The 27,226-nt window shown below is 43.2% G+C and overlaps 1 protein-coding gene across 4 annotated transcripts in view; it reads left to right on the top strand.

Moving 5' to 3' along the window:
* Positions 1-27,226, top strand: part of MAPK9 (mitogen-activated protein kinase 9) — a 58,339-nt gene that overhangs the window by 19,581 nt on the left and 11,532 nt on the right. For 3 of the 4 annotated variants that reach the window (XM_030927023.1, XM_030927024.1, XM_030927025.1), the window contains exons 3-7: positions 3,587-3,716; positions 7,652-7,710; positions 10,604-10,742; positions 22,958-23,123; positions 24,603-24,674. In XM_030927023.1, coding sequence (XP_030782883.1) covers positions 3,587-3,716; positions 7,652-7,710; positions 10,604-10,742; positions 22,958-23,123; positions 24,603-24,674 — 566 coding nt within the window. Of the gene's footprint in view, positions 1-3,586; positions 3,717-7,651; positions 7,711-10,603; positions 10,743-22,957; positions 23,124-24,190; positions 24,263-24,602; positions 24,675-27,226 lie in introns of all 4 variants that reach the window. The other variant, XM_030927026.1, reaches the window with a different exon arrangement.

The following is a 27,226-nucleotide window of genomic DNA, read 5'->3' as shown; positions in this document are numbered from 1 at the left end:
CAATGTCGTTATGCATCAGGACAGTGCAATTTAAAACCTGCGATGAAATACCATTCCACACTCACAGAATGGTTAGAAACTAAGCTGTTGGTGATACCAGGTGCTGGTAAGGTGGAGCCACCCGAGGCAGCTCTCAGACGTGACCCCTCACGCACTGCTGGCAGCTCTACAAATGTGTAGAACCGCTTTGGCAAAGAGTCTGACGTTATCTACTGAAATACAACAGACACGTTCCCACGCTTTGTTGTCTACTCATCAGAAACACATGCATAGGGGACTCAGAGCTGTGGACAGGAATATTGATGACCGTGTGTTTTGTAATTGATTGAAAACTAGAAACAACTGAAATACCTCAATGTAATGTGATGTCGTTATACAAAGGAATCTTATAGCAATGATGGAATGAGTTATAGCTATGTACAGCAACAATGGATGAGTCTCATAATATTGAGCCAAATAAGTCAGACACAGAAGATTTCAAAAAACAGACAAAAATAAACTGGGCGCTTCAGGGTGCATGTTTTAGCTGGTAAAAGCAAGAAAGTGATTATTGTACATGTCAGAAGGTGGACAGGAGGGACAGTAATTAGTTGCGATAATTTTGAGAGAGGCTTTTGGGATACAGAGAGAACATGACTGATAAATCATTGAGCTGGGAAACAGAAAAAGAAGCACAGGAATCAGTACAGTATCAGGCATAAGCCTCACCGGCAGCGCTCAGTGTGGAAATCAGTGGGACAGTGCCTTCAAAGTTCTCACAGAAAATTGATTTTAACCTCAGAAAACGTACTGTCAATCAAGGGTGAGGGCAGAGCAATACCATCTATCTTCCATGCACCTTTTCTGAGGAAAAAATTCCTTGAGGATGTACTCCAGCAAGAGAGGCAACCCAAGAGCGTAATACAAGAAGCAGTTGGGGACTAAAAAGAAATCCCAGGATGGTGGCTGTGTGGCAGGCCTTAAGGAAGCTCCAAGAAGAGTGTCTGCAAAGAATGTGGAGTAGATGCCAAACAACAGATAGTGTAAGAAGCTAGGAAGTACTAGTGATAGGCGAAAACTGGCATTTCGTATTAGTAAAAACTAATCTAGTAATATAATAAAATCATCCAATTACTATTTATTAGAAATGTGTGAGAAAAACTAGAAAAAATCATGGCCTAATTATAAAACAAATAAAAAGGACATGATGTTTGAGCAGTTGATGAAATATAAGAAAAGAGAATCCTTTCTCGATCCTGGTAACAGTCTCACCCTCTTATGAGTGGCAGCAAGAGCCATGTGATCTTTAGAAACTGAAATGTAGTCCCAGCTCTGGCAGTTAGTGACGCTTACATGTGTACACACACCCACACTCCACGTATTGATTTTCAACTTCTAGACACATCCTAAAGAAGAAATACAGAAGACACAGTTATAAATGTGATAAATGGAGGAGAAAGGGATGGAGTAGTCTCATTTTACATATGCAGAAGTCAAGACGTTCCCTTCGAAGTTGAAGAGGCATGAAGATTAGAGATGTTACTTAAAGACGTAACCAGGAAAAACCCGAAAAGCAGAAGAGAAAAAAATAGGAGGTATTGGGGATTTCAGGGAAGTGGTTAACTACTCAGTTTTCATAATGGGGAGTAGGTAGATCATTTCTAAAGTGGATAAATGAAGAGATAGTGATAAAAATGTATTCTTTGAGTGACCACAATAACCAAAACCAGGAATAATTGAAGGTAGTTCCTCGTGGAGCTGGAGCTACAAGTGGGGAAGCTTATGCCCATTCAGATGCTTAGACCTGGTCCATTTGGCTTGTTTTAGCTAAACACATTTTTTAAATGACAAATAAAAATTGTATATATTTATCACGTCCAGCATATTGTTCTGAAATATGTATACATTATGGACTAGCTAAATTGAGCGAAGTAACATATGCATTACCTCACATACTTCTTTAACATTTCTGACGAGAACACTTAAAATCTACTCTTAGCAATTTTCAAGAATACAATACATTGTTATTAACTACAGTAACCATATCTCACAGTAGACCTCCTGACCTTATTCCTCCTAACTGAAATTTTGGACAAAAACTTTTGATACCAAAAAAGTGTGTCTGTTTTCAAATTCTTTTTTTTTTTTTTTTTTTTTTGAGGCCCTTGGCAACAGGGTCTCAGTCTGTCACCCAAGCTGGGGCGCAGAGGAGGGATGACTGCTCACTGCAGTCTCGACCCCTGGCTCAAGCAATCCCCCCACCTCAGCCCCCTGAGTAACTGGGACTACAGACATGCGCCACTACACTCAGCTAATCTTTGTATTTTTTGTATAGACAAGGTTTCACTATATTGCCCGGGCTGGTCTAAAACTCCTGGGCTCAAGTGATCTGCCTGCCTTAGCCTCCCAAAGTGCTGGGAATACAGATATGAGCCACCACACCTGGCCTGTTTTCAAATTCTTGAGTCTGAGAAGTATATAAGTATAAATACTTTTGATGGCTACATGTATGCTAATGACTTATTTCACACATGGATGTATCCTCATCATTTTATAATTCATATAAATGGTGCAATTTGCATATGAGCCTGTGGATTTACATATGTATGTAGACAGACACATAATATGAACTGAATTAAAGTAAGGTAGCCTGTTAACCAAATCCTACAGCAGGCAGCCTTCAACTTTAAAACATTGAATTAAGTTCAAGTTGTTTGGCAAAAAGCATTAATAGAAGAGAATAAATATAAACAATGTTATAAACTCAACGGAATAAAGAAATAGCAATATTTAAATCAGTGCTTAGGTTCTCAGGTGGCCTTTGGTAACTGTTAGCCCTGATGGGTAGCCCAGAGGTCACAACACAAATGGCACTATTTAGTACCAGTTAGAAACCTAAAAATCAGGGCTACTTGATTTTTCATATCTACTTTCTGGGGGAAAACGAACAGAATTTCAACAGGAAACTTGAGATCTGGAAACACAGCCTCTAAATTTTATTCTTACCATAGTAGTAGGAGGAGATATTTCTAAAAGAACTTTATATAGCAGTTGCTTACGTTAGAGATTTTGTATCTTGGGCGTTTACCATGAGCTGAAATTTTGGCTGCTTTTCTTGTTAGATACTGTTGTCTGAGAAAAAAACACAATGACTCAAACTTTAGATTTATTGTATTCTTCTCATCAGCTCAACCATTTCCTCTACTGTGATATTCCAAAATATACACATTTTAAGATGGGATAACAGTGACTTTGTTTCCAACTTCTGGTCATGTTTAAACTGAAGATTTCATTTCTTGACTGGTTTTATGCACTGTATATTAAATTACCTGGTTTTGAATGTAATCTAAACTATGAAAACTTGGTGTGTGAAGGATTGCCGAACCCCATCTTAGCTGTTGCTGAAATGTGTCTCTGCAAAGGAGTTAGTCCATGCTGTAGTCTTAGCCAACTCACTGTGCTCTTCATATGTGCGGTACCTTGAATGGAAATAAGCAGATTTTTCCTTATTACTTATTAAAAAGATAATATATTCAATGTATATTCTGGCATTGCTGTATTTCCAAAACGATTCTAATGGATTGTGCATTGTATTTCCTAATTCTAGTGCTGCATTTGATACAGTTCTTGGGATAAATGTTGCAGTCAAGAAACTAAGCCGTCCTTTTCAGAACCAAACTCATGCAAAGAGAGCTTATCGTGAACTCGTCCTCTTAAAATGTGTCAATCATAAAAATGTAAGTTATGTATGTATTTTGTCTGTGTGCTTCCATATTGTCAATAATGTGATAATCTTCAGGGTCTTCTGGAGATACATTAAGTTCAGATCTAGGATAAGCTAAGGATAAAAGTGACTATTAACATTGTTATTTTATTTTATGTATGTATTTGTTTATTTATTTTTTGAGACGGAGTCTTGCTGTGTCGCCCAGGCTGGAGGTCAGTGGCGTGATCTTGGCTCACTGCAAGCTCCACCTCCTGGGTTCATGCTATTCTCCTGCCTCAGCCTCCCCAGTAGCTGGGACTACAGGCGCTTGCCACCACGCCCCGCTAATTTTTTGCATTTTCAGTAGAAACGGAGTTTCACTGTGTTAGCCAGGATGGTCTCGATCTCCTGGCCTCTTGATCCACCTGCCTCGGCCTCTCAAAGTGCTGGGATTACAGGTGTGAGCCACCGTGCCCAGCCTATTTTTTATTGATAAAATTCTTAATAAACATTGAGGAAATTAAAGCTAGAAAGAGGCATCATTATGGTACATAGGAATTTAGGTCACTCACCCAAAGTAGGAATATCAATTGATACTGTTTCTTTAAAATAGGAACAGTATGGACCCAACAAATTGAGAAACAACTAAATATTTTGTGGAAAGTTGTTGTTCTATAAGTAATTTTTTGCCTTGTATATGACATCTCAGTTTCAAATACACTTATTAGATGATGTTACATTTAGAGTAGCTATTCTTGGAAGCGCCACAGAAATCAAAGCACTAAATTTTATGGAGAAATAATGTTTCTAGAAAATGAAGTTGTGCTCAATCAGGCACATTGTATGTTCTCCTAGTGGTCGCTGCTGAGCATTACGTTGATAACCTTGCCAAGTTATAAAATTATACAATGTTGGCTGGGCACGGTGGCTCACGCCTGTAATCCCAGCACTTTGGGAGGATGAGGTGGGTGGATCACCATGATCAGGAGATCGAGACCATCCTGGCTAACATGGTGAAACCCCGTCTCTACTAAAAATACAAAAAATTAGCCAGGCGTGGTGGTGGGCGCCTGTAGTCCCAGCTACTCAGGAGGCTGAGGTGGAGAATGGTGTGAACCTGGGAGGAGGAGCTTGCAGTGAGTAGAGATCGCACCACTGCACTCCAGCTTGGGCGACAGAGCAAGACTCCGTCTCAAAATAAATAAATAAATTAATTAATTAATTAATTAAAATAATAAAATGTTAAATCTGGAAGGAGTTTTTTTAATTTGTTTTGTTTTGTTTTGTTTTTTGAGACAGGGTCTCATTCTGTCACCAAGGCTGTGATTCTCCCACCTCAGCCCCCCAAGTAGCTGGGACTATAGGCGTGTGTCACCATGCTTGACAGTTTTTAAAATTTTTTGTAGAGTTGGGGTCTTACTGCATTGCCTAGGCTAGTCTTAAACTCCTGAGCTTCCTTCTTTTGAGTCTGTGACTTGAGTTGGTTTTAATTTCTCTAATGCATGCTTTATTTTACTTGTTTATTTAAAAAATGTTTTCAGGTTACAAAAAATATATATTATTTTTAAAAATTCAAACAATATAAAAAAGTAAAAACTCCTGACTACTACCACCCACAGAGTACTAGCATTAACAATTTGGTGAACATTCTTATGCATACATGTACACAAGTACATAAACAAGATTAATCATGTTATTAATCCTGCTTTTCTCCTCGCGCAACGTGGGTTGACCTCAGGTACTGTAATTAACATAGATATAAGCCAGTTTTTAAATGGCTGCATAGCGCAGATGCACAGTAATTTATTTAGGAGACTGCCAACTGCCCGTTGTTGGATAGATTGTTTTGTTTCTCACTGTTATAAGCAAGTGTTGCAATGAACATTCTTATACCTGAATTTTTGCACACTTGTCCAGGTGAATTTCTTGGCCAACATTGCTGGGTCAGAGTACATACTTCTAGTTTATATATATTCTAGTTTAATATATACTGACAAATTGACCTCAAGGAAGACTATTAGTTTGATATTTTCATTAAGAGTATCTGAGAAGCTGGGCATGGTCACTTCCACCTGTAATCCCAGCTACTTATGGGGCTAAGGCAGGCGGGTCGCTTGAAGCCAGGAGTTTAAGGCACACCAGGGCAATAAAACAAGACCCCATCTCTTAAAAAAAAAAAAAAAAAGTGTCAGCTGGGCGCTGTGGTGCACACCTGTAATCCCAACACTTTGGGAGGCCAAGGCAGGTGGATCACCTGAGTCAGGAGTTTAAGACCAGCTTGGCTAATGTGGTGAAACCCTGTCTCTACTAAAAATACAAAAATTACCTGGATGTGGTGGCAGGTGCCTGTAATCCCAGCTAATCAGGAGGCTGAGGCAGGAGAATCGCTTGAACCCAGGAAGCGAAGGTTGCAGTGAGCCGAGATCACACCATTGCACTCTAGCCTAGGCGACAAGAGTGAAACTCCATCTCAAAAAAAAAAAAAAAAGTATCTGAGAATGTCTGTTACTTCAGAATCCCCCAGCACTACATACCATTGATTTTTTTGTTTTACTTTTGCCAATTTGATAGATAAATGATATTTTTATTTGTGAGGTTGTCATTTATTTTTATGTGTTTTGGTAATTTAATTTTATGGCCTTTATCCATTTTTCTTTTGGACTGCTGGTCTCTTCTGCATTCGAAGGAGGGTTTTTGTTTTTTTTTTTTAATATTAAAACTATTGCCCTTTACTTTTTTTTTCCCATTTGACTATGTTGTTGACATACTGATTTTTTATCACCTGTTTTTTTGTTTCATTTTAATGTAATCAGATCCCTTAGGTTTCCTGTCATGTTTAGAAAAGATTTTTCTACACCAGGATTATATATATGTTTATCATATTCCGATGTTTTATTTCATGTTTTAGATTTAAATCTTTGTTCCATTTTGAGTTTATCTTGGTATAAAGATAGAAATATGGATGCAGTTTTGTTTTTGTCCTTAGCTAACCAGTCACCCCAATCCTATCTAATGGATAATTCATCTTTCCCTCAGTCATCTGGAATGACTGAAGTTATATGTTTGGTGCCTAAGCCGTGGGACTCACTGTTTACACCATGGGGTGTGTATTGGTTCGTTCCCGCACTGCTGTAAAGAAATACCCGAGACTGTGTAACTTATAAAGGAAAAGGTTTAATTAACTCATAGTTGCGCATGGCTGGGGAAACCTCAGGAAACTTACAGTCAGGCGGAAGACGAAAGGGAGGCAGGCACCTTCTTCACAAGGCGGCAGGAGAGAGAAAAGTAAGGAGCAAAGTGGGAAGTGCTCCTTACAAAACCATCAGATCTCAGGAGAACTCACTCACTATCACAAGAACAGCATGGGGGAAACTGCCCCCATGATCCAGTCACCTCCCCCCAGGCTTCTCCCTAGACATGTGGGGATTATGGGGATTACAATTCAAGATGAGATTTGGGTGGGGACAAAGCCAAGTCGTGTCAGAGTGCCAGGATGGAGGCCTGCAGCAGGATCAGCTCTTAACCCTCTTTAAGTAAAAATACGATGCTATGAGACCTTCCACTTTATCACACCAAAAATATGAGCTTAGCCTTCATATTTCAAAACTTTTTAGAAATTTATGCATAATATTTAAGTTTTCAGAGTTAACATACTGCTTTATTTAGTGTTTTGTTACCCATAACTTCTACTTTTTTATGTTCAAAAAGACATTATGTGTTTAAATTCTGTAATAATTAAGTCACTAGGGACACATAAAAGTGATTTGATTAAAAGTGCATCTTTCCTTTAATTGATGTTTAATTTTTCTCAAGTGCCATGTAATTGGTAAAAGCAGTAATAATAATAAGTACTGAGTTCTACTGTGATTGTTTTCCCCAGTTTTAATGCTTTTCAATATTAAACTTAATTTTTGTAATCAAGTAGAGTCATCTGACATTGAAGTACAATTAATTTTCTCTTTTCAGATTATTAGTTTGTTAAATGTGTTTACACCACAAAAAACTCTAGAAGAATTTCAAGATGTGTAAGTATCATTTTTATTCAGTAATGCACTGTACATCAAAGAGTGAACATCTAGAAAAGGCAGCAACTGCTTTTTATACTTAGGAAATGTAGGTGGCAATACATTTTGTGACATCACAGATAACTTTCTCTGTTGCAGAGAAATATTTAGAAAATTTGATGGTAATATTTAATTATTTGTACCACATGGGTTTTCATCGTCATAACAGATAAAGGATGACTGGAAAGAATTCTTCAGAGCAGACCAGGATCAGTAATGTGTTTTGCTGAACTATAAAATGTTTTTCTCAAGTCCGTCATAGCCAGGATTTTAGGGTTCAGGAGTTGATGAGTATTATTTGTAATGATTAAGTCGCTAATTCTATTTAAGATTCTGTACTTCCAGAATCTTAAGTAGAATCATCTTACTAACAGTGCAATGAAGTATTAATCTATTGAGAGGCGTAATGCCCAACTTCATCCTTAATTTATTGGTGTGTTCAGTCATTAACAAATATCTCATTGCCCTCTGTGTGCTGGGCGCTCTCTGGGACTTGGCATACTTGGCTTCCCTGGAGCCTATCAGGGAAGACAGACAGGTAACATGATAAATGAAGAAAGCGTGTAGTCCATTAGAAAGTGCTAAGTGCTGGCCGGGTGTGGTGGCTCATGCCTGTAATCCCAGCACTTTGGGAGGCCAAGGCGGGCGGATCACAAGGTCAGGAGATCGAGACCATCCTGGCTAACATGGCGAAACTCCGTCTCTACTAAAAATACAAAAAACTAGCCGGACATGGTGGCGGGCCCCTATAGTCCCAGCTACTCGGGAGGCTGAGGCAGGAGAATGGCGTGAACCCAGGAGGCGGAGCTTGCAGTGAGCCGTGATTGCGCCACTGAACTCCAGCCAGGGCAACAGAGCAAGACTCCGTCTCAAAAAAAAAAAAAAAAAAAAAAAGCTAGGTGCTGTGGACAAAGGGTCAAGCTGGGTCAGAGGATCAAAAGTGCTGAGGGTTAGACTTGAGGCTGCAGTTTTAAATAAGGTGGCTGGGGAAAGACCTCCGTGAGTTGGTGACATGTGGAGAACGCCTTGAAGGAGATCAAGAAGTCGGTCCTACAGATACTTGGGGGCAAGTAGAATGGAGATAGAAGGAACAGACAGCGCTCAGGACAGCAGCAGATTCCCGCCTGGTGTTTTCCAAGACCGTCAAGAGGTGGTGTGGCTAGAGATGAGGGAGCAGGGGAAGAGAAGAGGGTGAACACTGCGGGGCCCCTAGGCCATTGTAAGGATGTCTTTTGCTCTAAGGCAAGTCAGAATAAGAGTCTTAGCAGAGCGGTGAGCTCACCTGCCTTCTGCTTTAAAAGCGTAGCTCTGGCTTCTGGGTTGGTAACCCACTGTAAGGGGTGGGGGCGCAGAATATCAGTTACTGCTATTGCAACAATTCTGTTAAGGCATTTTGGAGGGTCCGTTTGGCCCAGAGGGGTAATAGGAACGGTGAGAGGGGAAGAGATTGGATGCTGAAATGGTTCTAAAGATAGAGCCACAGTATTAGCTGATAGATAAGATGTGTGGTGTGAGAGAGAAGAATTGAGAATGACACCTAGATTTTTGGCCTGAGCACCTGAAGGATGAAGGAGCTCTCAACTGAGATGAGGAAGGCTGTGAGAAGGACACACTGGGCTAGGGGTGGAATCAGGAGTTCAGTTTTGGACGTAGCTTTAAGATGCCTGTTGGACATCAAGGTGGAACTGGGAATAGGGAGGCAGAGGAATGAGCCTGGAGTTCAGGGTGTTGTTATAGAAGAGAAGAGGGTCAAGGACCAGTTGCTGGGCATTTTGACAGCAAGAAGTTGGAGACAGGACAGGGCAGGACCAGCTAGGATTATAGGACTGGCCAGTGGATTTAGTAGCATGGAAGCCATCACTGGCCTTGAGGAGGACAGTTTCAGCAGAATGGCAGCTGCACAAGCCTTATCCAAGTGGGATTAAGAAAAAAATGGGAGAAGCCTGGGTGCAGTGGCTCATGCCTATAATCCCAACACTTTGGAATGCCTAAGGTGGGTGGATCACTTGAGGTCAGGAGTTCGAGACCAGCCTGGGCAGCATGGTGAAACCCTGTCTCTACTAAAAATACAAAAATTAGCCAGGCATGATGGCTTTTTTTTTTGTATTTAATTTTCAGTTCTGGGAATCCGAGGCATGAGAATGACCTGAACCCAGGAGGTGGAGGTTGCAGTGAGCCAAAATCACACCACTGCACTCCAGTCTGGGTGACAGAGTGAGACCCTGTCTCAAAAAAATTTAAAAAATAAAATGAAGGGAGAAGAATTGGAGCTAGCACATGAGATGCCTCTGGGGAGTTTTGCTGGCAAAGGGAGCAAAGAGTTGGGGAGTTGCTGAGGGGGGAGTGCGGTCAAGTGCCCTTTTTGTTGTTGTTGTATGGTCACTTTTAAAAACATATATATATATATAGTAGAGAAGTTTAGAGTCACAACAAAATTGAGCGGGAGGTACAGAGTTCCTGTCTGTCCCCGGCCCCTTATATGCAGAGCCTCCCCCATTATCAGCATCTCCCACCGGAGGGTACATGTGTTATGATTGATGAGTCTGTAACAGCATGGTCTTTAGGCTGGTAAGGAGGATTTCAGCCAAAAATGTAAGAAGTAGGAAAATTTGTGTGTTTGAGATTCTATTTACCATGCTATTAAAGGTTTTTTTGTTTGTTTAATTTTTAACTTGTAAGACATTAAGTGTTATTTATATATTCTTTGGAAAATTTTTAGAAAGTTCCATTATACCAAGTTATCTTTTTACTTTAGCCAGTGCAGTGATTGGAAGTAAGTTACTGTTTCATGAAATTTAGTCATAAAGGAACTTTGGATAATTTTCAAATACATAACTGACCTTTTCTTCCTCAGGTATTTGGTTATGGAGTTAATGGATGCTAACTTATGTCAAGTTATTCACATGGAGCTGGATCATGAAAGAATGTCCTACCTTCTTTACCAGATGCTTTGTGGTATTAAACATCTGCATTCAGCTGGTATAATTCATAGAGTAAGTAGTGATGTATTAATTTTATTTTGAAAAACAATCATTTGGTCATCATAATCCTTTACATACAAAATAACATTTAAAAACAATTGTTAGGGTTGAAAATCCAAATAAATGATGGAATCATATTGTGTTTTAAGAGAGTCATTCTAGGAAGCCTCTGTGGAGCTGCCCGGCCTGACAGGCTAGGTGAGCTGCCGTGGACACGGCCAGATACTGCACTCTCAGTCAGATACTGCACAAGAATACATTTTTTTAAACTTTTCATTTTAAAGTAACTCAAAACTTAGAGAAAAATTGCAAGAATAGGACAGAGAACTTCCAACTACCATTTGTCTACATTCACCTATGGTTAATATTTTTGCCATATTTGAAAGCCCATTTTTAATGAGCAAGGAACTTAAAGGCCAAGTAGTCAGTGAGACAGCTGCTTGAGAACTAACTTCCTTAAATAATGACCCAAATACCCATTTCTCTTTTCCTGAAATTCTGCCCTGCCAGCTTCCCTGTGTCACTGGTGGGAGTGACCTGGCCCCGTGCCACAAGGGTTCGGAGCAGGCCTGTGGGCTCGGCACAGGCTGGGATTTGACTAGCAGTGTGACTGTACTGTCAGGAAACACATTTAACAAACTGGGGAGCTAGGATATAATTCTCGCTGAACTGGTTTTACAAGGTTTTGTTATTATTACTTGTACAGCTGTGTAAGCAGACTATCACGATATAATTGTTTTTTGCAATTTGATACCAATACTTTTATTAGCAAAGAAAATGAAATAAACTTCTTCCTGCCAAAAAACAGTACATTTTTCATAAAAAAGAAAGATGGAATTGATGTAATAGGTGAGGAACAATTAAAACTCATCACGTAAGGCCAGTAAGAAAACCCCAACAGTTAACAAAATCTGTTTTCAATGACGTAATTACAGAACAATTAAAAAGCTACATAAAAATCAATGTTACCTACCTATTAGAAATACATTTTAATTCACCCATAGATCCAAAAACATTTAGACATACAGACAAAATTTTGTATTAACTGACAAAACCCGCACTACCATGTTGCTTAAAGGGTATCTACAGAATTCTCACCTCAATATGTTCCTGTTAAGTAAGGCGGAAATCACCAGTCCCGAGATCGCCATTAGAAATGAGCCACTGACAAACACAATATATTTATAACTTGTATAACATTTCATTCATGTGCATGTTTTGAGCATTGTGGAATATTTAATTTGCATCAGGCTTTCCAAATTCCTTAAATTTATAAGATATGTTTTCAGTGGGAGTTCTCAGATGACTTGAAATAATTATTAAAATGAAAACTTACTGGCAAACTACTAGGGTTTAGATACAGAATACCTTCTTGTATTTAAAATCCATCTCCAGTTTGCATACATCATGTCTTTGAATGTTCCCGAGAGAAACAAGGCATCCCCACATTCTTTACATTTGCAGGGCTTTTCAGAAACGAGTTCTTTTATATCTTCAAGTAGAACTGGAAAGACTGAAGACATTACCACATTGTTTACATCCGTAAAATTTTTCCTCCAGTAGTAGTTTTTTTTTCGTATTTTCAAAGGAAAATGGAAACGTTGCATATGCTTTTTAATGTGTTCAAAGGTAACTGGAACATATAAAGGCGTCATCACACTTCTCTTATGCATATTATGTAAATTATACTGTTTTCCTCAAGTATAATTTCTTTCATGTTTTCAAAGATAACTGAATGTTTTCCCCAAATCCTTACATTCTCAGGAGTTCTACAAAGTATGAGTTCTTTCATGTTTACATACAGGACTGGAATACCTAAATACTTTACCACATTCCTTACGGTCAGCGGGTTTCTCTCCAGTGTGAGTTCTGTCATGTTTACATAGAGAACTGGAATATCTAAAGACTTGACCACATTCCTTACAGTCAGATGGTTTCTCTCAGTGTGAATTGTCATGTTTCAAGGTAATTGAAGCAACTGAAGGTCTGACCACATTTTTTACACTCACAGGGTTTCTCTCCAGTATGAGATTTTTCATGTGTTTGAAGGGAGCTGTCCAATTCCTGAAGGTGTTACCACTTTTTTTTTTTTTTTTTTTTTTTTTGAGACGGAGTCTTCGCTCTGTTGCCCAGACTGGAGTGCAGTGTCACGGTCTCAGCTCACTGCAAGCTCCACCTCCCAGGTTCAAGCGATTCTCCTGCCTCAGCCTCCCAAGTAGCTGGGATTGCAGGCACCTGCCACCACACCTGGCTAATTTTTTTTTTTTTTTTAGTAGGGACAGGGTTTCACCATGTTGGCCAGGCTGGTCTCAAACTGCTGACCTCATGATCTGCCTGCCTCGGCCTCCAAAGCACTGGGATTTACAGGTGTGAGCCACCACGCCCGGCCACATTTTTTATATTCATAAGGTTTCTCTCCAGTATGAGTTCTCTCATGTGTCTGAAGGTAACTGAACCGACTGAAGCCTTAATCACATTTTTGACATGCATAGGGTTTCTCTCCAGTATGAGCTTTTTCATGTCTTCTAAGGGAACTGTGTTGACTGAAGGCTTTGCCACATTTTTTGCAGTCATCGGATTTCTGTCCAATATGTGTTATTTTATGTCTTCACATGGAGCAGGAATGACTAAAGGCTTTGCCACATTTCTTACATTTATAGGGTTTCTCTCCAGTATTATTTCTTTTATGTTTCTGAATGGAACTAGAAAGAGTGAGTCTTTTACCATATTTCTTAAACACATTGAAGATTTTTCACCATTGTGAGCTGTTTTACGTTTTTTTCAAAGTAACTACAGAAACTGAATTATTTCCCACATTTCCTACATTCATAGGGTTTCTGTTCAGCATGAGCACCTTTATGGCTGTGAAGGTGACCAAACTGTCCAGAGGCTTTACAACATTTCTTTATGGCAGTGAAGGTGACCAGAATGTCCAGAGGCTTTACTGCATTTCCGACATTTATAAGGTTTTTCCCCATTGTGCGTTCTTTTATGTTTTTGAAAAGAACTGCAAAATCTCAAGGCTTTACCACCTTTCTTCCATTCACAGGGTTTTTCTCCAGTGTAAATTACTTTGTGTCTTAGAAGTAAATAGAGAAACTTAAATGTCCTCCCACGTTTCTTACATTTATGAGGTCTATTACCAGTGTGTGTTACCATGTGTCTTTGGGCATTTACGAGAGAAAGGAAGATTTTCTCACATTGTTTACATTTGTGTGGCTTCACTCCATGTTTCTCAATAGTTTGTGTCCAGAATGAGGTAAGATGTGCCTATTAAGGGGTGAAGGACATACAAAGACTTGTCCACACACACTGCATTCACATGAATTTACATCAGCAGAAATTTTCTTCTTCAGGTTCAGATTTGGAATTTGGCTGAATATTTCTCCATAAGGACTACCTTCTTTACATTCACAGAGTCTTTCTACCATAGGACTTCTTAAGTTTTTTCCAAAATTATTGAAATGACTTTCAATGTTCTGGTCTTCCCATTTGTTTCCATTTCCTGGCTTCTGGGATTCTCTGGCATCCTGCTTAGGGATCTCCAAGGTCACAGGGTGACAGTCTGAGGCAGAGCCACCTAGGCCTCCTGGGCCCGAGTTTTTTTAAAAAAACAACTAAAATATTGAGTGAGACTAGAGGCAGAGATAATATAATTTTATCGGAAATAGATATGCTTAGCATTCCCTAAATTATTACTGTACTAATTTTATTGACAGATTGCCATTAGATTTTATGTTCCGACAGCAAGAGGTCGTATTTTTGCTGAACTGAAAACTCAATGTCGGGAAGGAGCTAGTGAGAGACAAGAACAGCGGAGCCTGTTGTTACAGAAATGAGCACATGGGTTTTAGGTGGTGGAGTGGTAGAATAATTTTTTCAGATCTGCTGTGCCAGGAAAGGTTGGTTCTATCACAGCTAGTGAAGCCCTCCCTCGGGGGCGGAGCCCACCGACCCACAGAAGGCAGGGTTGCCTCATCCCAAGCCTCAGGTCTGTGGCCCAAGGCCAGCGTCAGGGATAGCTCTTGTCCTCCCAGGGCTAGCTGACAGCCTCCCATCTGCCATCCAGTGTACTGTTATTTAAAATAGAAACTTTGCTGCCATCAGATGGTCAGTTAAAATAATATATTGGTGACTTTGTTGTAAAAATAGTAACACTAGGCTTCTGAATTAAAAATGAAGATCTCCTGATGTACCATTCTATTTCTGTTCCTGAAATTTCCATGGACCTTCATATAATTTAAGATACTCTTAATATCTCTTAAATAGATTTTATTAAATTCATGCTTTAGAATAATTTCCAGATTATTAGTCTTACTACATTAGGCCTTATTCATTTTGTGAGGGGAAATGGTTTGCCTGACTTGTTCCCCCTTGGGCCCCGAGGTGAGCGGGAAGCAACGGCCTCCTGTCACTGCGGCCTTGTGAGAGCTGCAGCCTCGGCAGGCCTTTTTTATGGAATAGTCGGTTCCTGCTGCCTGAGTCAGATGGGGCCCAGAGAAGTGTTTGGTTTGCCCAGCATGAGGTATAGAAACCTAAGAAGCCTTCAGAAAATGACCCCATTGCCATCCCTCCCTCGTGCTCAACACCCCCACCAGCCTGGCGTCTTGCTGTGTCCTCCCTGTCATCTTGTTCCCTCCTGCTTCTCACATCCATGGCCTTGCCAGGCTCTCCCCACATCTGCCCACGTGGGAGAGTGAGGCACGCTCACTGTGGGGAAGTTCCAAACATTGCACAGGTGTATAAAGCAAAGAGGGAAACCCCCTCTTGCCCCAGCTCCCCGCCCCACCCCTGCCCACATCCCAGGAGGGGAGGAGCCCTAAGTTAACTGTTCTGTGTGGACTGCACCATGCTTTGTCCCATCTACAGTACCAGGCACAAAGATAGACACACTTTTAATTTTGCCTATTAAAATGGTTTAATACAAAACATAAATTTTAAGTATTTGAAAGATAAAGTTTTGCCGATGATATCCCACCAAAGTATATACTTTATATAATTCAAAAAATGAAAAGCAAGTACCCCAGCCCTGTGTTAGCACCTGGAGATGGCCAGTGAGAGCACGCTGGTGCATGTCCTGCCTCCCTCTGTTGACTGATGTTAATACCAACATATCTGTACTTATGTCCTTTTGAACTTATATGCTAATTTAAAGACAGGATCATCTTGTATATAACTGTAGCAACTTGCTAAACAAGTAGCTTGGTTTTTTTTTTTTAATCAAGGATCAAATAGTTCTATAAATATTTATGAAAAACAGATTCCTCTACCTCCTCTTTTATTTCTCTCTCCCTAGAAGTAAACTCCTTCAGTTCATTTAGCTGATTATTTTGGTGTCGATTTCCATATTGAAAAAATATGCTTAGCTCTTTCTTCATTGATCCTTTCTCAGTTTGGGGCATAAGATGCTGATTTAGTGGCCGGGCGCAGTGGCTCACTCCTGTAATCCCAGCACTTTGGGAGGCTGAGGCGGGCGGATCCCAAGATCAGGAGATCGAGACCATCCTGGCTAACACGGTGAAACCCCATCTCTGCTAAAAATACGAAAAAATTAGCCGGGTGTTGTGGCAGGCGCCTGTAGTCCCAGCTACTCAGGAGGCTGAGGCAGGAGAATGGCGTAAACCCAGGTGGTGGAGCTTGCAGTGAGCTGAGATCACACCACTGCACTCCAGCCTGGGAGACGGAGCGAGACTCTGTCTCAAAAAAAAAAAAAAAAAAAAAAGATGCTGATTTAGCTTCTTACCAACCCAGCCCTCACCCTTGGCCTTCCTCGCCCTCCTCCCAGGCTGGCGGATGTGATGGTGTTTGGCTAACTGCATCATCGTGAGCATGGAAATGCTTTTGCACAGCAGACCTTCCCCTTTCACCTGTTGGTCCCTGGAGTTAACAAACACTTATCTTTTATTTGTTTGAGGTTTTTGTTTGTTTTGGGAGATAGTTTTCTATGTTCTTGTTGGTAATTCAGCCCTAACTCTTCTACCAGGCATCTAAATTTTCTCTCAGCACATGCAGATGTCTTGGGTATTTCATCAGTTTCATCTCTTCAGGAACCTCCCTGCAGCCTCAGCCCTGTTCCCTTTTGCACTGACTGCCCCTGCACCTGCTTGAAGGGGCTGCCCTGGATCTCCCTTGGTGGTTTTCTGGGGATTTCCTTCATCTCCCTCCCGTGTTGGATTCCTTGCTGGCTGTCCTTGTCTCTCAGATTACCCCCTTGTTTTGGTGGGAGACATCCTCCAAAAGCTTCCTAAAAATGCCACAGAGGAGAGAAATTTTTTGAGGCCTCAAATGTCTGAAACTCTTTATTCTGCCCTCTCACATGGTGAGTAGTATGGTTGTGTGTAGAATTCTTAGTTACAGATCAGTTGCGCTCAGAATGGCGGATGCAGTCCTGTGGTAGCGAGGCACCTAGCATGGCTCCAGAGTGCCTTAGTGTCATCTGATGACTAATTTTTTTTTTTTTTAGACGGAGTCTCACTCTGTCGCCCAGACTGGAGTGCAGTGGCATGATCTCGGCTTACTGCAAGCTCTGTCTCCCGGGTTCATGCCGTTCTCTTGCCTCAGCCTCCCGTGTAGCTGGGAATACAGGTGCCTGCCGCCACGCCCAGCTAATTTTTTGTATTTTTAGTAGAAACGGGGTTTCACTGTGTTAGCCAGGATGGTCTCAATCTCCTGACCTCGGGATCCGCCTGCCTCGGCCTCCCAAAGTGCTGGGATTACAGGTGTGAGCCACCAGGCCCGGCCGATGACTAACCTTTTCTAAGTGCTGTGGTTCGGGGTTTTGGTTTGGTTTTATCTCTGGAAACTTTTAAACTCAGTTCTTTATTCCTTGTATTCTGAGACGTTTTAATGTATGCCTTGATATGGACATTTTTTCTTTAGTTTTACTGGGCACTTGGTCTTCAGTCTGGAAGCACATGTTATAGAGGTCTGAGAAATTTATATCATTTCTTTCAGAATGTCCTCTTAACTCCATTCTGTATTCTTTTTCTCTGAAGCACGAGTTAATTGACATTCATTTGCTCTTAAAAGTTCCTTTTTACAGCATTCTGTTCTTGTTTCATGGATATACTATTCTCTCTGAGGATAAGCTTTTGTTAAAGGGTTTTATCACTCCCTTCATTGTCTTTCTCTACCCAGAGTTCCTTTTTTAGTGTGTTAGGTCCCTCCCTGTCACATGCAAGGCTTTCCCCAAATGTCTGGTTGGATCATGTTTAAGATTGAAGCATTAGGCCAAGCATGGTGGCTCATGCCAGTAGTCCCAGCGCTTTGGGAGATGGAGACGGGCAGATCGCCTGAGGTCAAGAGTTCAAGATCAGCCTGGCCAACATGGTGAAACCCCGTCTCTACTAAAAATACAAAAATTAGCTGGGCGTGGTGGCAGGCACCTGTAATCCCAGCTACTCGGGAGGCTGAGGCAGGAGAATTTCTTGAACCCGGGAAGCGGAGGTTGCAGTGAGCCAAGATTACAACATTGCACTCCAGCTTGAGCAACAAGAGTGCGACTTCATCTCAAAAAAAAAAAAAAGATTGAAGCATTAGAGGCTGACTGGAAGTGCTGAGTGAATGGGTGGATTGTTAAAGAATGGGTGTCTCTTGGGCCACAGGCAGCTGCAGGTGTCGCCTTCTGTAGGTTTTTTCTCTGGGCACCATTTAATTTCTCTGGAAAAGGCTCCTCCAGTCCCTTGGTGGAGGGATGTAAGTCTGGCTGTTGGGGTACAGGGCTGTGGGGTGGGACTGGGCTTCTCATGTGGCAGAGCGCAGACTCTCTGGGCAGCCCTGTTGCAGGCAGGCCTCGCCGTGCCTTCCCTGTTGGTGCCCACAGGACTGCGTGCTGCACCTGTGGCCCTGCACCTGGAAGCTGGGCATCAGTTTCTCTGCATGAAGGGCCAGCAGGAGTGAGGAAAGGAATGGAGCCTCACTTTTGGGATGGAGGTGGGGATCTGGGGTATCTAACTGCTATGAACTTGGACTTTCAATAAAAAGAAAACTCCAAGTGCTGCCCTTGCCTCGTTCCGCCTCCATAGCACCTGTGGTTCACTTGCTGAGCCTTTCCTGGGTGTCATGGCCATTTGTGGAGGTTGGCATTCCCTTTGCTCAGCCATGGCATTTGGTGCGGTCCTGCAGCTTCCTGTCCCTGTAGAGTGGGGGCTTTTCGTGGGCGACATCAGCATGCCATGGGGGGATACACAGGCGAGGGACTGGCTGGGAGAAGGAAGGGGAAGCAGCCGGAGGAGGCAGCGAATACCAGCTGAATGAGGTGCAGTCCTGGCCCCTCAAAGGGCCGGTCCAGACTGTGGTACAGCTCTGAGGCCTCCAGTGTCACATAGGAACAGGCCTGCCTCAGCACCCCTGCCCGATCAGCCCCTGGCTGACAGCTCTGTGAGAGGTACGCCCTGGCAGGGACAGAGGATGGGTGCAGACACCGCACTGGGGCGTCTGTCACTCCCACTCCTGTGGTGGGAGACCAAGGAGTGCGTTTCTGTGGCCCCCACAGTCCACCCTGGCCCCCTCAGCTCTGCTTCTCCACATAAGTTGGGAGTGGCTTTCCTGTGGCGTCCATGGTTCTCTCTTCCTCAGGGGAAATCGGGAAGACAGAGGTTAGTGGGACCCCCTATAGTCCCATCACTGTGGTCTCTCTGCTGGCTCTCGCCCTTCCCCTTTCCTGTTATTCACACCCTCAGCTCTCACATTGGGAAGCCTCTGTGGCTTACCTGGCATGTGTCCCAGACCTTCATTCCTGAGCCATCTGTGTCTGGTGGCTCTCAGTGGGCCACAGCGTCCCAGGCCACCCAGTGGCCATCTCCCCAGTCCTCAATGTGTGGCTGGAGCAGAGGCCCTTGACAGTTGGAGTAACCCCCACACGAGTTCCTTGGCCTGCGAGTAAGTCATCACAACGGGAAGGCCAGATGGAAACCTGAAAGTGCCCCCAAGATAGCAAATCAAGAACAAGATCACGCCCTGCAGGGCTCGGGTGGGTGGAAGAGATTAGTGCCACCATGGAAGCCTCAGGGGAGCGGGGACAGTGGTCTCTTGCATTCCCGTCTAACTCACTAGTCCAGCCCTTAAAGAAACTGCATGGATTCTGGCGAATGACTCGACAGCCACAGGCTTATGGCACTGGCAACCCTGGCTGCAGCTGCTGTACGGGTCGAGGTGTGGTTGCTGGAGCAGATTAATAAGGCCTCAGGTGCAGCGTGTTGATCGGGCAAATGCATCCTCCACACTGCTTAGAAGAGAGGCCCAGGCAGCACCACACACGTGCAGGCTGGACAGCAATGTTCTTTTACAGCTTTGTTCTAAGGCTTTGCTAACGTTCCCACCCTCCCATAACATGACCAGAAGAGAACTGGCCCAGACTTCACTTCTGACCTGACCCCACAAACTCCGCAAGTGGAGGAGCCATGATTGCGTTTGGGGTCTTCGGGTTTCAGTGTCTACTTAGAGCTGTGTCCATTCATCCTCAAGAGTGCCTGGCTGTTCTCCTTACCCAGTGGACGGCCACAGCTACTTGTGGGGAAGGACCAGAGAAGGCCAGACAGTGGACATCTGTCATGATATGCTCCTTCCTGGGATACCTCTCAAGCAATGGGTCTGGATCCCAGAGTCGAGCAGGCAGTGGGGGAGGTCAGCACCTGCCCCACTCGTGCTGCGGGTGCTGTGGTGCCCTCACTGCTGCCCACAGGGTAGCGTTGGGTTCCAGGCTTTTTGGGAGCCAAGCCCCGAGCCAGGCATCACTTGGATCTTTACTTGGCATTTGTCATCTTTGTTCTGAGTGATTTTCAAGACTTGAAGGGGCATAACTGTCTTTCCCTCTGCTGTCCTTGAAATTGAAGTGAGGTGTTGGGAAGTTGTCTCAGTTTGTATTTTGGGGGTGCCTAGAGAGGGTCCCAGGGTGCGGGGAGAGCTCTAGGAGCCTTGTGACCTCCTTAGCCACCTCCCCATTGGCCACACAGAGCACCCATGCAAGCTTGGGATTTTATCACCACTGTCTTCCAGCAGACGGCAGTGAAGTGTGCTTTTCCGGCTAAATTAGTATGTGATGACAGTTTTTTGACAGATGGCAGCGTCTTCAGATGAGCGTGTTTTCTGGCGCACTGGGGTTCACAGAGCTGGCGGGCAGCCTGTGGAGATGGTTCCACTGCTGCGTCTGTCCTTGGTAGAACCAGGCTGTCCTTGTCATCCTTGCTCCTGCGACTGTGCTGTCAGTTCTCGGTGGGTTGGGCTTCAGGGCCTGCTGGCTGGTGAAGTGTGTGCATTTCACACCTCAGAAATCAGCCTTCTGGAGGGAAAGTGCCCACTGCACACCCTCTGCGGCCTGAGGGAGCGCCTCTTTCTGCGTCTCCCGCCAGCGCCACGGCTGCTTGCTTTCCGTCGCTGCCACGTGATAGACTAAAAATGGGCTTTCATTTTGGGTTTTTAAAAAAGAGTTTTGTGAGATTGAGCATTATTTTATCTGTTAGTAATTTGTGTTCTAAAATGCCTGTTCTTGCCATATTCTTTGATTTTAAAAAAGGAAACGAGAAACAAATTGGTTCATTTGGTCTTAGCTCCATGACCAAGTCCTCACAGCGGACAGTCCCTGGTTGAATGTGGGCTGCTTCTCCCCGGCTCTCCTTCATGTGGGAGGCACCTGGCTTCTTCCTCTCAGGCCTGCTGGGGGTGTCTGCACAGTACCCTAAGGTGGAAAGGAGGCCTGGGGGCCTCTTTTTGGGGCCAGGTAGAGATTGTGACTGCATTTTTAAACATTATATGTTGATCATTTAAATTTTGCAGAATCTAGGAAGCCTAGAAATAGACCATTTAGCAGCATTGAAGTGTGATTGTAACTGTTGTAAATGTTGAAATGGCTTCCTGCTTGCCCTGATAACAGCTCCACAGCCTGCACTGAGGCACACCTGCAACCCCCTTGTGGCCCATCCGTTGAGATGTCTTAAAGTCAGGTGTTAGGCAGTGTTACGGAACCTGCAGCTCCCCAGATAAAGTATCCTCACGCCTTACCCTGTGTCAGTGGCTTGGCAGTTTAACATTGCAGGTACACTACTCTTGTGAAAAGAATGGATATGGGTTGTTTACAAGTCACAGTTTCTAGATTGACTTTGCAGGCTGAAGTCCCCAGGCAAAAGTCAAATTCCTAAGGCCTGAGGAAGGGGCTAGGGGGAGGATCAGCAGGAAGAAAGTCCCTTAGTGATGAGGGAAAAGGTTGCAGAAGTTGTGTTAAGGCTTTGCAAGTCGGGTGGAATATGACGTGTGTCTTCATTCAGCAGACACTTCCCAAGGGTCTGCTTGCGCCAGGCATGCTTCTGAGTGCTGAGAGCACAGCCAGTGCCCTGCTCACAGAGTCAGCACTGGGGAGGGGAAGAGAGGTGGCAACTGGAAGATGAGCAGGTGAGTTTTTGTGCCACGTATGGATGGAGACGGCAGCACCGGTGCTGGTGGGTCCTTGTGGCAGAGGTGAGAAGACTGGAGGTGGATGATCATGGAATTGCTCTTCCAAGGAGAGAAAGAGCCATGGGAAGATTCCAGGTTGGGAGGATTCTGGACCTGTGCTGTCCAGTATGGCAGCCACTAACCACAAGAGGCTGTAGAGCACCCAGGATGTGGCCATGCTACATTTGTGAAATATATACTGGACTTCAGAGGCTCACTACCAAAAAGAGAATGTAAAATATCTCAGTATTTTTATGTTGATTACATTTTGAAATGATAATATTATGGATATATTGGGTTAAATAAAATACACTGTATTAAGATTTCACCTATTTCTGTTCATGCTGTTGAACATGGCTACTAGAAAATGTACATTATACACATCGTTTGCATTATATGACATTGTCTATGGAACAGCACTGCCCTGGACTGATAGTGAGCATGAGGACCTTAGCAGAAGAGAGTCAGAGTGTTGGGGAGCTCAAGTCCAGGTGTGGAGGGTGGGAGGGGGGCGTGTGTGTTGGACATGTAGATGCATGGATGGAGGGCCTGCGAGACCACAGAAAGGGCAAAGGAGAGCCATGAAGGTTTCCACTGAGGGCGAGGGGCACCATCTGACCGCTTTAGGCTGATTTGTTTTAGTTTCAATTTGAGAGTAAGATTTTCCAAAATTGTTAGCAAATCTCAGAGTTCAGTTCACTCCCTGCACTCTCACACTGGCTTCACAACCCTCACAGATGCGAAGTCGTTTATTTAGTGTGCTTCGTTCATTCGACTGATTTAACCCGTTGCTTTCCTAGGATTTGAAGCCTAGCAACATCGTTGTGAAATCAGACTGCACCCTGAAGATCCTTGACTTTGGCCTGGCCCGGACGGCCTGCACCAACTTCATGATGACCCCTTACGTGGTAACCCGGTACTACCGGGCGCCCGAAGTCATCCTGGGTATGGGCTACAAAGAGAACGGTGAGCATAGCCAGGGCTGGAGGAGGCTGGGGGGTGTTTAGAAACTGCTCTCATGGTGGTCTCGAGTTTTTTCTCTTTCCTTTGAACCATATGGTGTATACCATGGGGACTGTTACACATAGAATATAGCATGATCCAGAGATAAGAAATAATTAGTTGTGTTTTTCCGTTGGTTAAAATCATCCTCTCTTAAACATTCACTTTTAAAATGAGTATTTTTGAACTTTTTAATCAGTTTAACCTACTTACAGCCAAGTGTGCAGATCCTGAGTGTGCAGCTCAGCTGACGTGAGCACACCCACAGCACCAGCAGCTCTGGCCTCCCCACGGCCCCTCCCCCTCGCAGCACCCGGGGCTGGCCAATCTCCTGATCTCCAGTACGCTGGATCAGCTTGATTTGTTGGTCTGCGTATTGGTTTTTTGAATTTGATATAAATGGAATAATACATGTTCTCATGTAAAATTGGTGTTTTTTACATCAAAACTTAGCTTATTCTAGCAATATCAGAGCTCTTTGAAAGTTGGCTTTTAGCAAATTTGTTGAAAATAACGAAATCTCGCTTACTTGTTTTTAAAAAGACTGAAAGTTTGCCCAGGTCAACTGAAATGAGTTTTGCTGCAGGTTCATCTGGCTGCGTTGTAGCTTGTGTTCTCGCCCTGAGAGGCACAGCTTTTTGTGCTTCCTGTGGAAGAGAGAAAACTTGATCCCCTATTCGCCTCTCCCCTCTGCCCACCAGCAGGGCATTTAGAGGGCTCTGCTGTCTGTCTGAGGCCTGGGCCCCACAGATGAGGGTGGGCACTTTGGAAGTCTGGGCACCTCTAGCAGGGCCTCCCCTGCAGTCCTACAAGCCAGCCAACCGGCGCCAACAGTCAGTTCCCCCACTGAGTGCTGCTGCCTTTCTGACGGGGCAGTCTAGAAAGTGATCGCTCAGGAGGTGTGGTGTCAACAATGCACAGAGGCTCTCGCTGGCAAGCTAGTGACGCTTACTGGGTTTGTCTCTGGGAGGGGGTTTGGAGAAAAGGGATGTGGGACTCTAGCTGGTTTTTAATCCCCTGGTGTTTGGTAGTGGACATCTGGTCTGTCGGGTGCATCATGGCAGAAATGGTCCTCCATAAAGTCCTGTTCCCAGGAAGAGACTGTATCCTTCACGGGGGACCTGGCACTTGGCCATGGAGGCTGGGGGTGGGCATGTGACCCTGAAAAGCTTTGTGTTCACAGGCACTTCTTGTTTCTGGTTTTTTGTTTGTGTGTTTGTTTTAAGCTATAAAGTATTGGACTCTTTGGCACTAAAACCCCAGATTGCTACAAACTGAAGGCTAAACTAGAGGTCAGCAATCATTCATATTGTGTAAAATTTCACCCTTAGCTAGCAATTTATTTTTCCATATTTGTGTGTTTAGTACACTGTTAGAATCCTTTTCCTCACCTTTGTTTTGTTCATGACACTTCATAATTTTATCATTTCATTTTATTTTCAGTTGATATCTGGTCAGTGGGTTGCATCATGGGAGAGCTGGTGAAAGGTTGTGTGATATTCCAAGGCACTGACCGTATCCTTCCCCGCGGCCTTGGCCCCGCCCTGCTTTCCATAACGCCTCAGGCAGCGTGACCTCCTGCTTGCACAGGCGTTCACGAGGACAATGTCGTCATCCACTCCAGACTGTGTTCTAAGGGGGGCTTGACTATATTTGTTAATTAGTGTCACAAACCAAGTGGTTCAATTTTATTCTTTATTTTTAGCTTGACTACCTGTGATGATTTTGAGAGTTAGAGTTAAGTTAAATCAATTATATTAGCTTAATTTTACCAAAAATAGCTGGACATATAGAAGAAATTATTTACTCTTTGATAAGTATATTCTGATATTTAAATGAAAATACTGTATTACTTAGTTTATTCCATTAATTTAACTAGGAAAGATGCTATCTAAATTTAATAGGCTCATGTGCTTGTGTGCTTTAATTAAGTACTATTTTGTTAGTTACTGGTATGCATTGAAATATTTTCCCCCAAAGTAAGAACTGAAGCACATTATAAAAGACCTATAAAAGTGAAAGAGATTAAAATGAAAAATTTGTGAGGAACAATATGTTAAACTTTCTTGTTTGTTACTGTGCTGACATTTTGTAGAATTAAAAAAATCTGGTGGGTTATTTTGTGACACACTGGGGAAGTCAAAATACATGTAAAATGAAAGAGATAAACTCATACTGTAGTCAGCAAGTCGTGTTAGATATACAGCAGAAAGGAGAATAACTAATTTTTACGACAGCCTTCTTTCCTCATTTGCCATTCTTCCATCCTTAGTATTTTTTACCCTAACATGGTTCTTCACATCTTCCCTTTTTCATTTGTGTTTTAACCACTTAGTTTTTCATTAGTCCTTGACTTTGTTTTCGTTACGAAAATTTAAATTAGTCTCCATCCTTGGGCAGATTGATGGTTGCTTTTAAGGAAGCGAGCTCTGTAGTCAGTGTTTTGTGTGTATCTTAGGAAGATAATTTCAGATTTTAATTAAGTTTATCAGAGTGGTCTCCTTATAACATAAATTCTTCACAATGCAAACTTGAAATGAAAATATTTTTATTCCTCTCATTTTATTTACCTTTCTTTACATTTTCTGTATCATAGATTATATAATGTCAAGTTAAATATTTTATTTGTTCTAGTAAATTTTCTAGCAGTTTCTATAGCCTTACCTCAGATTCACTTGTTTCAACCTATAAATAAGGAAGTCTTTATTTTGCAAGTGAACTTAATTAAAAAGGGAAAGTTGAGGAATTAAAAGACTAATAATTTAGAAATATATACTTAATGTTCAGTTTGTCTCAATTCTTATTCATTTTGTGCCATTCCTTGTTTTATTAAGAAATGTTTTCTTCAAAAAGTACAAAAATGAAAAATATGAATACTTTTTGGTGCATTTTAGTAAGTAACTTAAAATTCCTGCTTTACATATTAACATTAATGTCAGTAATTAATGGTGTTATCTATAAGGTTACCTAATGTTATTCCCAACAGTCACACACAGTTTAACATCATTTTTCTAAAGAAAATTTTGCCAACTCTTTCAAGTATTAGATTGAAATTTGGGAGATAGAAAAAAGTTGCAGAAATCAGACTGAGGGTCTCAGAGGTTTGCTTTAATTTGTGACCTGGGGTAGAAAGGAGCTCCTGTCCCTGTGGTGGCCTAAGAGAAAGAGAAAGCTTTAGTCAGGCTACCTCGGGCCCCAGCTCAGACTCCTCCCCTCGGCAGCCAAGCGTCCTTGAGAAATTTAGGGCCTCTCTGAGCCTTGGTTTCCCCTTCTGTAAAACAGGAGACCTGCAGTCTGCCTGCAGCTTCACGAGAGTTAGACAACAGGGTCCACTGAGCTTGCTGGAATTACTGTTCCCCTTCCCCCAGCCCTCCCATCTGTCCCCTGTCCCTCCCATCTGTGGGATGCTGGGGTGGAGGCCTCTCGGGGAATCTGGGGGGCTTCTCTCACAACTGGTTTAATTTCTAGTCCTTTATCATTAATCCAGCAGATATTTCTCTCACCTGCCCATTTCTGGGTGCCTAGTCTGACTTAGATGCAGAGAGGCTCCTCCCAGCTTCTGAATTGAGGCTGGATCTTCAAGGGCAGGGCAGAGCAGGAGACCAGAGCAGAGGCTGCCATCATCCAGAGGAGAGGCGGAGGCCCCCAGCAGGCTGGGAGGGTGCGGCCGGGGAGATGGGCTTGTACTCTGCTTTGAAGTTGGACCCTTCAAGGAGCGTTGCTAGGGTTTGGAGATGTCTGTTAGACAGTGGAATTCAGGGGCAAGGTCTGGGATAGAGAGATCAAAGTGGGTATCATCCATCTGTTGGTAGCCTTGAAGCCTAGGACTGGTAGCGAGAGCTTGCAGGGGAGGAAGAGACCAGGACCCAGGACTTAGCCCCCTTGAGGTAGAGGGACAAAGGGAATAGGGAAGGAAATGGAGAAGGCACTCCAGCGACCCTTCCTCCTAGAGCATGGTGACAGAGGGAGGCTCATTCACGTGAGGAGATGAGGACAGAGGACTGGCCGCTGGGCCTTATAATGGCTGCTGGCAGCCATGATGGGCACAGCATTTATGGAGTGGAGGG

This window comes from Rhinopithecus roxellana, chromosome 3 (assembly GCF_007565055.1).
Source record: "Rhinopithecus roxellana isolate Shanxi Qingling chromosome 3, ASM756505v1, whole genome shotgun sequence".
In the NCBI taxonomy this organism is placed as follows: Eukaryota; Metazoa; Chordata; class Mammalia; order Primates; family Cercopithecidae; genus Rhinopithecus; species Rhinopithecus roxellana.
This window is presented reverse-complemented; position numbering and strand designations above follow the sequence as displayed.